The sequence below is a fragment of the Dipteris shenzhenensis genome, chromosome 31 (assembly GCF_047967505.1).
Source record: "Dipteris shenzhenensis isolate YYH24624 ecotype China chromosome 31, Dip_SZ_1.0, whole genome shotgun sequence".
In the NCBI taxonomy this organism is placed as follows: domain Eukaryota; kingdom Viridiplantae; phylum Streptophyta; class Polypodiopsida; order Gleicheniales; family Dipteridaceae; genus Dipteris; species Dipteris shenzhenensis.
This window is the reverse complement of record NC_141626.1, coordinates 484,478-495,463: the sequence shown is the minus strand read 5'-3', so window position 1 is coordinate 495,463 and position 10,986 is coordinate 484,478. Positions and strand designations below refer to the sequence as shown.

At 45.0% G+C, this 10,986-nt stretch overlaps 1 protein-coding gene across 1 annotated transcript; it reads left to right on the top strand.

Annotated features, from left to right (window-relative positions):
* The first annotated feature begins 7,316 nt into the window (after positions 1 to 7,316).
* On the top strand, positions 7,317 to 8,313 carry LOC147880870 (uncharacterized). Its single transcript, XM_087370131.1, has 2 exons — positions 7,317 to 7,409; positions 7,493 to 8,313. Exons 1-2 carry the CDS (start codon positions 7,379 to 7,381, stop codon positions 7,978 to 7,980), a joined length of 519 nt encoding a protein of 172 aa, XP_087226257.1. The 5' UTR covers positions 7,317 to 7,378; the 3' UTR covers positions 7,981 to 8,313.
* Positions 8,314 to 10,986: the final 2,673 nt, after the last annotated feature.

The following is a 10,986-nucleotide window of genomic DNA, read 5'->3' as shown; positions in this document are numbered from 1 at the left end:
TCGTTGGTCGTTGTTCATTTTTCTAAGCATAGTGTAGTACATCTCGTTGCTTAGATTTTGTTGATGGACTAGTTGTGGAAGGCTCGATGTGGTTTTTGCACATAGTATGAGAGGCTCGTTTGCGAGGTCAATTTGCTGAGGTGTTGATTCCGATCGAAGGGGGGTTGTTGGCATTTGCGTGCTATTGTTGCTAGTGCTGCTTGTTGTGGTTTGGGTCAATATTTTGTGAAACTTGCTTTTGTTGATTTTGATTGTGTGATGGCTTTTGTCATAGATGTCTTTCCAATTCTTGAATTCCTCAGTTGTTGTGTGCTCGAACTGATCGAATGGGAGGTACAGCAAGCACTTCTTCCTGTGGCGGTTTTCACGATCTTTTGTTTCGTTGTAGTTGCTAAATTTTATTATCTTTTTGCGTCTTCTTTTTTTTGCTACCCCATTTTGTATTGTGTATTTGCTTGCGAATTCAGTGAGGCATGTCTCTTCAAGTTCTTCTGCTCATTGTTTGTACTTGGTCATTATGTCATCGAAGAAAGCGTCTGAGCTGTCTGGGTAGAGCCGTTCAAGTTGTGCACGTCTTTTTAATAGCAAGGTTCACTCCTCTGGCTTGCTGGTGTTTATGTATACGAAGTCCTTGGTTGTAGTTGAGAGTGGTAGCAAAAGGCATAAGTATCATGCTTGCTGGGCGCTAATGTGCTGTGTGTTTAAAATTGCATTTTTTATTTTTTGAATGCACTCATTTGTTGGGCCGCTCTGCTCGAAGCTCTCTGCTATTGCTTTTTTTTCTGCATTATTTGTTTCCTTGTCGACTTTGGTTATTACGATGTGTAGTAGGTGGCTACTCCATGGGGGTTTAAGATGAACTAAACATCTGTGTTCGCTCCCCATAGGTTTGATAGAGCTGGGTTGAAGTTGTTTGTAAATATATCCTTTGGTTCCCTTTTCAAGAAAAGTGTTGGTTGTGAGATTTTGCTGCGAACTGCTGCGATGTCTTCTGACATTGAAATTTGTATGAGCAGTTGATCAAAGTCCAGGGCTTTGTTCTTGTCAACGTGCATTGATGCGTCTATTCTCCTATAGTTTTGCTGATGTTTTTCAATGTCTTTTTGCTTCGAGTATGGGCTGAGTAGTCTTGTTCTACGTATTGGTGGCCTTGGAAATCTAAATCTGCATGTCTTTTTTTTTCTTGCATGTTTTTCCGTGTTTGTGGGTTTGTAAGTCGCTTTATGTAATGCCAAGCAAGGCACTGACTGCTGAAATGTATTTGTCTATAAAATTTTCTAGGTAGTCATCACTGCAGTTTCCATAGGTTGGGGCATCTTTCACCCATAGCAATCCATGGTCGTGTTGGCTGACTCTATTTTGGAATTCGGTTACAAAGAAGAAGTCTTCAATTTGCCCCAGGATAGTGTTGTCTTGGCACAGCAAAGTTTTCAGAGCCTTGAATTTGTGCACGTAATATTGGGTTGTGGTGACTGGGTCAGATCTAGTAGCTTCGTTCATGTCATACACACCCGCTTCACCTAGCCCTGCATCGTCTTTTTCGTGTAGGTACTGTAGGCATTTTTGCAATGGCTCCCATCGTTTTTCTCCAACGGAGAGTGTAATGGAGAACGTTGGTGCACCTAGTTGCCTGACCATTACGAACACATTCTGCTTTAGATGTTGTTTGTAGTTGGCCAATGTTCGCAAGTGAAGTCTCGGTAACCAATGATTGACTATAACAGTTTCTCAATGTTGGTGTCTTGCATAACAGTCTTTGCTTGCAGTGTTGCTCCTTGCACAGCTGGCCTTTTCTCATCCAAACCCAAAATGATGAAAGTATTTGACGAATTAGAACTTTCATTGTTTTGAAAAAAAGATTCTCAATTGACCATGTGAACCTTCTGTCCTCATTTCGTATTTCCCACTTTGCTATTTCTTTGTATGTTGTCCGGCTTGGTATGTTATATGTTTGAGTTCAGCTGAAGAACAGTGTAGGGAAAGCTAGCTCTTCACAATGTGTGTCCCTAAAAATCCCTAGTGGTGAGAAGACCTCAGAGGGGGAGACTATTATTGGTTTCCCCTCGTAGTCAATAACTTGCTAGCTTGAGTAAATGCCGTGGACCAGAGTGTCTGTTTCTAGATCCACCTCTGGAGGTGCTACGTTTGAGCACGTGGCTTCCCCAGTAAGGATTGCTTCAGCAACTTGAATTTCATAAATGTGTTGTAGCCAAGCCTTGTTAATTTGTACATTGTTTTGCTTGTACAGAGGGGTGTCTAGCATTTCATGTAGTGCATTGTTTGTGTTGGCCGGACTAGGCCGCTGATGTAGTTATGTTTGTAGTGTTGCTGTCACTTGATTGCCACTGTCACTATGGCTGTCATTAAGAAATCATGGCAAGACTCGTTGCACTCTTTCAACATCCGCAAAGACATTCACAATGCAACCGTGTAGCCCTAACTAGCCTTCGTTGGTGAATTTGTGCGAATGGTATCCTTATAGACATTAGGCGCTCTTCTGTTTTGTTCAGTTTGCTTGTGTATTTTGCTTTGGGAGACATTTGTGTGTTTCTTTTCAAAAAGACTAGAGTCTTATTTTGCTAGATTTGCTTGTGGCACAACGAACACACACAATGTCTTTTTTGCAAGAGAAGTGCTACGACAATGTTGTCTGCTACTGCAAATTCTTGCATTCCGTGCCTTAAGCATCGTAGTTTCTGCTTGAACATCAAGCATCCGCGGGACTGGCAGGCATATCTTGGGGTATCCTCTATTTTGGCTAGGTACGTAGTCACTACTTTGTTTTCACCTGTTTTCCTTTTGGCGCTTGCACATTTCCGTGTTGCTTTCAAATTGGATGCAGCATTTGTGTTTTTTGTCAATGGAGGGACTCTCCAACACCTGGTTTACCCTGGTAGCTCCTTCTGTTTGGGCAATGCCTTTAGTGTACTACACATTCCGTAACTTGTATGTTTTGTTGCAAATTTGCATTGTTGAGCGGTTGTTCGGCACGTGATGTTCTTCGAAAAGCTTGGTGATTTTGCTTGCGGGGGTCTCTGGCTCTTGCAGCATGAGTTGCACCAAGGAATCCACTTCGCACTTACCCCATGCTTGGTAGCTTCGCTTCTTCTTCGTGTCAACCATTGGTGATATTGCCGGTGGTGTTGTTGACTCATGTATGAGGAGCAAGCACCTTTTCCAGTTTTTGCTTTGTCCAACAACGATGGTCTGGTGTAGCGAGTGCCCATCGTAGGCAAAGACCATAAAACAGCACGCAGTTTCTTCGTGTAGTTCGGTAAGGCACCCATGCAGTACAGAGTAGAAGCAAAAAACTCTCTTGTACTATTCCATAAATTAGCTCATGGTGGTAATTGGCAGGGTAGAAGCTACGCAGGCAGACGTAGGTGTTAGTGTTTTGCGGATTTTGCGCCAGGAAATTCAGGTTCCAATCAACGCACTCAGGTTGTAAGTCGATGTTTAAATCCATCATTAACTACGATTTTTTTGCATGTATCAAGCCAAGAACGTGTTGGTTTTGCTGTCTGAACAGGGTTTTCTTTTTTTTATTAAACGAGAATGGGGTTTTTACATAGTACGGTCGTAACTGGGCTCTGCACAACGGTATGTACAAGGCAAGGTGAAACTCAACTGAGGTGGGTGCACGAAAAGAAGGGAAACTTGTGTGTGTGCAAGCAGAAGCCAATCATGAAGTGCGGCCTAGCTACGCAACCTTTACAAAGTTTGTAACGTAGCCAAAGCTATTAACTATGAAATCTCCTATTGGCCTTTTGTCTAGTAGCAACGACCCGGTTGCAACAACGCTCCGGCTATGAAATTCCAAAAATGGGCAATGGAGGCCAAGGACCTCATCCACGTGGGGGCCGTGAAGTTGTAGTGCGACCTGATTTCCATCGCGCACGATCACACACCCTTTTAAATTGGGCACTTGCACAATCGTTTGAACACTGTTGCAGCTGTAGCAGAATGGCCTTGTTGGGTCTCGGCTAACGCGTGGCCCACCGCAACTGTCACAAAGGTATTCGACCAATGGATTGTTCATGCTTACAAAATGCAGCACACCTGTAACCTGTGCGAAAGAAGAACAGTTTCAGTGCATTCACGTGGAGTGGATGTTTTTTGAATATTTAACACCAGGTGTGAGCAATATACCTTTTTGCCATATCCTAATTGTGAGACTTGCCCTGCAAATGCTTTTTCCAAACTCGTACGTAGGCTGCCTTCAAGGACCACTCCAAGAATGGTGAAGTCAAAAACTCCCAAAGCGTGAACGGAATGTTTTTGGCTACATTCACAATCCCCTCGTCCACATCCCGCAAAGCACACTACATACTGAAAAACCAAAGGAACAACAAATCAATGCCGAAAGAAAGGGTTTGATGGAATTCTGTATAAATAAAACCCACGGTCTCACCTTCGTCGCAAGCTTGTTTGGCCGCAGCATGGAAAGCTATTTTTAAATTCTTCTTTGTCTTCTTCTTGAGGCCATGACTCTTGGCGACACCCATTTGCCTTGCTTGCTCGTTTGACAGTGCTAGGTCCAAAGGCATTGATGCTAGAGCTGGTGGACGTGTTTTAATCACGCATCTGTCAGAAGCAAAAACAAACCCTTGCCTTGCAAGTGCGCGGGACGACAGGCATTGACCACATGTCGATAGGCGTTGATCACATGTCGACAGGCGTTGACCGCATGACGACAGGCGTTGACCACATGTCAACCATGTGTCAACACAGGTCAGCCACACGACACGAGGGGTTGACCACATGGGTTCATCCAGGAGTACTATCCGAGGCGACCATGCGTCGACACATGTTAACCACAGGTCTTAACCAGAGGTCCTCACATGTCAACCACAGGTTAACCATTTGTTTTTGCTTTGGATCCTTCTCCGTTTCCTACATGGGGAAGGCGAAATGCAGAAATCTATTAGGGAAGACATCGAGCCTTGGATCAAGGACGCAGAGAAATGGACGGGGGGCTGGGAATGGACGCACACAAGTGATAGAGTGGGAGTAGCAATGGTACAAAGGAGCAACACGCAAACAAATCTTTGGAGGCAGGTGCGATGTGGGAACGTAAGAAGAAGAAGAAGAAGAAGAAGGGGTAGCAACTTTCTAAAGGCTGGCAGAAGTCTTCAACGGTTTGTACACACACAGAGGAAGAAGCAGAGGCGATTTACCGAGAGAAGAACCTACAAGGGTATCAACATGGACACTTTTTAACCCGTGTTCTCAAAGACTACATTCATGGTCTTCTTTTCTCTACATTCATGGTCTTCTTTTCTCTCTATTTCGTCCACTCAATCGTTTGAAACAAAGAACAAAATCACAAAATCTGGAGGAGGAAATGAGAAAATGACGAAATCGAAATGGAAATTGGCACTGGAGGAGGAAATCAGAAAATGACGAAATCCAAATGGAAATTGGCGTAGAACAACGGACGAACTAGACCTTTCTGAAAATTCCCGCTACTAGTGTCCATTGAATCTCTAGAGATTTGTCATTCCTCTCCAGGACTCACACGAGCTACGTTTGCCATAACTGAAGAAGTGTTTGGGCAGGCGATAAACAAATGATGGGCAAAACCAAAACGTCGAAACAGAGCAACAACGACAACCAGACGGGATTTTATACACAGAGAAGAACTAGTTGGATTTAGGAATAGGATGGGTGTGTCGAGGAGATACTATCCCGGGTGGATGCGTTGGTAGCCTCCGTTCAGGTAACAAAGCACCTAGAAACACATCACACACGAAGTAGCTAGAAACACGTCGAACAAGAAAGGCAGACGGAACACTTGAGAAAGATCCCGTTTTTTTAGTCTTCGAAAATCCGTTTCTACTTTTGAGAGGAAGAATCCGGTTGGGGACCCATCGCAATTCTAGCCATGTTAAATCCTAACGGATAAGTGCGGCTCAACGACGGCAACAAACAAAAGTGATCCTTTAAACTATTGAAACGTAATTCCAGCTAGCTCTCTCTCCGGCTCTCTCTCTCTCTCTCTCTCTCTCTCTCTCTCTCTCTCGTGTACCAAGACATATGCAATGATCAAGTGTTCTTAGTCTTTCTTATCAAGCCCTCGCCACAAGAATCAGAGATACACAAATCGCGTTATTCAATTACGAATCGTATTATTCAATTCATCCACTAAACTTTGCAACCCATTTCTCTGCATCATCCTTCCAGTTTTTTGGAAAAGCCTATGAGCATGTAGCTCCGGTAAACAGCCTTTGACCGTGTCCTGCTGCTTGTGTGCTTCTCTCAACTTCTTCCATCCAAGAATATGGGCTCAAACGTCCCTCGATACAAACTTTTATAGAGAAAACCACACACGTAGTACGCATGATCTCTGCAATGAGGGAGAGCATAACTGCAGTGTGCGTTGCTGTCATTTCAAACACATATCACTCAAACTAAGACAAAGATCTAGGTGGAGCATACTCTCTTCTACTGTACGCATTGGACTAGATTGAACCAACCCAGTGGAGCAAAGACTCCAGTGACTGTGATCCGCCATAGCCAAAAAGGATCGTCGAAGCTCTTTCGTTCTCTCTTCTATTGTACGCATTGGACTGGATTGGACCAACCCGGAAACAGCAGCTTCAGCTAGGATTGGAGAGAAGAAGCATGCTCATCAAGGTCGCTGCTGGGACCGAGGCGGTTCTACTCCTGGATTTTGATCCGCCATAGCCAATTCACCATCCTTCCTCTTTGCGCACGTTGAGCTCTCGCACTCCTTGGAACAATTCAACGGTGTACACTTCCCGTCTATATTATGTTGTTGACCTTCTCCTTTCAAGGACTGCAAGGACAAACGCCCCAGCCTTTCATCTAGCACTTGTGACGGAAGCTCTACGATTACCCAATTCCCTGTTCGTATTTTTCCCCTCCTTCACCGCTTGACATGGCCGAACGACTCAGAGAAAACAGCTTGGAAGCCTACGAAAGTTCACAACGGCCTTTGCATGAATTGACGCGGAAGTTCAGAGCGGGCTTTGCAGGCGTAAGAATTTAGTTCGCGCCCTGCGAGGAGAAAACCAAATCGTGAGTTTCAGGGACTTAGATAGCAATAGATCAGAAAGCAGCGAGATAGAACGATTGTGCGTTCAATGCGCCAATTTTTGGGAGAGGGACAATCAAAAGCCAAGCATGGCCGATTCGCAAGCGTAAACCATGGGGTGCCACGTGCTGGTTGGCAAGCGTAAAGGATGGGACGCCACGTGTAGCGTGGAGAGCCATGCACCAATCAAAACCCACACAATAAACACAAAACTTAATTTTAAAATATCCAATTTCGCTTCTACAAAACACGCTCTCTCCACTTAAGTCTTCCATAACAGGCCAAAAAAAAAAGGAGAGAAGGCTTCAATTTGGTGGAGGGATGGCTTTGCCGTTGTCACCTGCAGCAGCAGGTATGTTACTCGGAGCTCTCTTTAGGACCTTCAAGAAGATGACGCAATGCCCAATTTGTTAATTCGCTTGCATCTTGATGCAGAGCAAGAAGAACAGCCGCCAGAAATTTCTATTCCTGCGGGATACCAGCAGTTGCCGACAGGATCTTCAGACGGGAACACGGAGGTAGGCGCTGGAACGCTCGACAGATCTCACCGATCCGACATTGTGATCACAACAGCCAATGGCGGAAATGTCGTATCATTGAATGGAGTGGAATTTCATATCTACGGTGACATTGCTGGATTAGACCTCCTAGCTATAAATGGGCGTATTACTCACCGTGACATTGAAATTTTAGATACGGAGGAGGAGGAGGAGGAAGACGAAAGACGGAGAATACAAGCAGAACTGGCAATTTTTAAAGCCAACGAAAGCGATGAGGCACGAAGATCGGCCCCGTTACTACCGGAGCGATGTCTCGCGATCAAGCATGCAATGCGAGGAATAACCCTGGGGGGTTTCCATCCAGATTGGGCCGATAGAATTCCAGAGGATCAATGGGTTAGGGGGTTGAAGAGTAAGCAGTGACGAAACTGGAGGACAATCTCCAGTCCAGATCTTGACATGAAAGTCGATATATACTATAAATATGCATGACATGTAAGAGCTACGTGGCGATGAAATTGGCTGGTTGTTGTGATTAAGTATTAAGCTCCATTTCTCGTCGATACGTTGTTCTTTTGGCTGTATATCTGAGTGTACTTTCTCTGGGTCTGAAGTGTCTTTCGTTACTTGTGTGCACATGGTTTGTGGAGTGTGATTTTATCAGCATTGTATGATAGCTTTGGGGCAATCTATTTATCTTCTGCTGCGTATTGGGTAAGAGTTTTGCTCAGCAAGCATTGTACTAAAGCCCCAACGGAGACCACAAGTGCATTACTGCCTAGAAGAGAGAACTTTTGCTTGACGGGAATTGATCTCAATTCAGAATTCGAGATTGACTCTAGCATCTGAAGGACAGGTACCTTTGTGAGAAGGAAGGTGGTCTAGATTCAGATAAGGAAGGTGATCTAGATTCAGATAAGTGTGCCTCTGTCTAGCATTGGAGAGTTTGTACTAGAGGTCTATTCCAATGGCTTTGCAGCTGCCTTTTTGGAACTCAGGGGAGGGGCGGAAACTAAACACGGACAAAAAAACAATTTGGAATGTGAAGCTGTGGAACCACATGGTAGCAATAAAGATGTGGAAGGTGACGACAGGAGGGGAGCTAAACTCCAAGGTGGAAGAGTGGGAGGAAAAGGATGTTGAGGCATGTCTATGTTCATTGGAACGACAGCAGATGCAGTGATCTCGAGGATGGAGGAGGGAGGTTCCGTGCATGACTGAGTGGAGGTGGTTAAGGATCAGTTGGCAGCAGGTGGTCGCAAGGTGGACCGCTCTGGTAGCCAATGCTCATATTGCATATGTTGCCAAAGAGCTTCAAATCTTTTGTGACCACTATGACATCAGAAAGGTCAAGGCCACTCACTTTTGAGTTGGGAGGGGCCATGTTTGTATAAGAGGAGGCCAGGCCCCAAGGCAGCCCATCGTGAGCCCCGTGTACAAGCCCATTGAAGGGCCTGCTGCAGCCAGTCATCCAGCCCTATCAGGGCCGATGCCAGCCCTGTTTACTGACCTGACAGCAACCTATGATGCTGCCCTACAGTCAGTCCTAAGGACTGTGCTTGCTGCGCCTATGGCAGCACAAGTCATAGGTCCCTTTTGAGCCCATGTGGCAGCCCTATGCACTGCCTACACTGCTTCTCTCAGATGCCATCCTATCCTGTTGGTACAATTACCCCATGTCCTCCTCATGTGGGGGCTCAGAGGTGGCCCCCAATTGACCTCTAAACTCCAACCTGGGCCAGGACATTCTTTCAGCAAATTTTCCTTCTGATGCACCCTTTTCGCCACGAGAAGCAACAGTGTCATCGTAGTTCTTTGCAGACTGCATCACAACCCCAAGCGATGTGAAATTAGGTTGGGGGTCACCTCCCTTAGACTTCCAATACTTTGCTCTGCATGATGAGTCGCTTAACTTAAAAGTTCTCAAACTCATCAGGCTCTTTGGAGAACTTTTCCGTAAATACAGCCTTAAAATACTCCCATCAGAGAGGCACATCAGAAGTTCTCTTGAAACCATATACGTGCATTATCCTGAAAGTGTGCCTCCACCTTAGTAACACAGTGCATTTCAGGGTATAAATAAGAGAAAAATGAGCATCCCAGCAGTTCAGCCATGACTGAACATACTCAGGCCTTTCTCTTTCTTATCCCTTACAAAAGCATGAGGAGAGAAGGGCGGATGCCCCTGAGGCACAGTAAGAATCATGAGCTGTTGTAGTTGCTACTGTAGCTGTTGTAAATATGCCACCATCTTACATAATCTGTATGAGAACATGAGCCATAGTAAGCTCTGGTAATGGTGGCTGCTGTGGAGGGGCTTGGTTATGCTGTACTCCTTCCATGTGCATTTCAGAACAATCTACAGCTGTGGATGACCATAGTAAGCAAAAGAGAAGACAAATGGTGGCTTGAACTGTAGGGAAGAGTGTGTTGAGATTTTAGGAGTCACCTCCCCACGTGCCCCAAAATGAGGCGGACATAGGCGAGGTAGACCAGCAGCATACGGGTGATGTCCACATGGGCAGATATGTGGACATGTGCAGGGCTTCCACATGGGCAGCATCTAACACTAAAACTTGTTTACTCCTAACTTGTTACGTCAAATCACGGGTGCAGGCACATTCAATTTTCCTCCCAGCCAACCTCGGTGATACGTGAAAGCTTCAGCTTGCTTATTCCCAACTAGCCCCAAAATTCCCTAGATGGATCTAGTATGCCACATGTCTTCATATTAGGGTCCTTCCTTAATGCATCATTTACCCCTCTCTTGGGATATCATTAAAACTATTTGCCCCTTGGCAGATTTCATGCATTTAGGTCCCTTAGCCTTAACACCTAGTCTAGTGCCATGTCACCCTCACCAAGGACCTTGACCTTTATTCCTTTTTTATCATTTACATGAAGCCCAAACAAATATAATACAAACATTGGTCCTTTAAAGGAAAATGTCGACTGACCCTTCCGAGGTCATGTTACCTCAACTTGAGCGTAACATTCCTTCCCTCTTCAAGCATCAGCCTCCTCGATGATAAAGTCTAGGAACACTCTCCGTAACTAGTATACGGTTTCCCAGGTAGCTTCTGATAGAGGTAGACCATGCCATGCAACCAACACCGTGGGTATCTTCCGATTGCGTACTTGCATTGTTCCTCGGCCCAGGATTCTTGTTGGTTTGCGTCTTGCATTATCCTCTATCTCCTGAAACAAAACAACACCCTCGATTAGTGAGTCACCTATATGCAAAAATTTCTTTAAACGAGAAACATGAAACACTGGGTGCACCTTACAACCCTATGGCAATTCTAATTTATAGGCTACCTTGCCTATTCTTTTTAGAATCAACCATGGCGCACAATATCAAGGTGATAACTTAGCACACTCTCTTGAAGTCAAAGACTTAGAGTGCGAAGGAACTCTGAGAAAAACTTT

Excerpts from the sequence above, each read along its gene's own strand:
- LOC147880870 (XM_087370131.1), top strand. The coding sequence starts at position 7,379 with ATGGCTTTGCCGTTGTCACCTGCAGCAGCAG. Across the intron at positions 7,410-7,492 it reads GTTGTCACCTGCAGCAGCAG|AGCAAGAAGAACAGCCGCCA; the intron begins GTATGTTACTCG and ends ATCTTGATGCAG.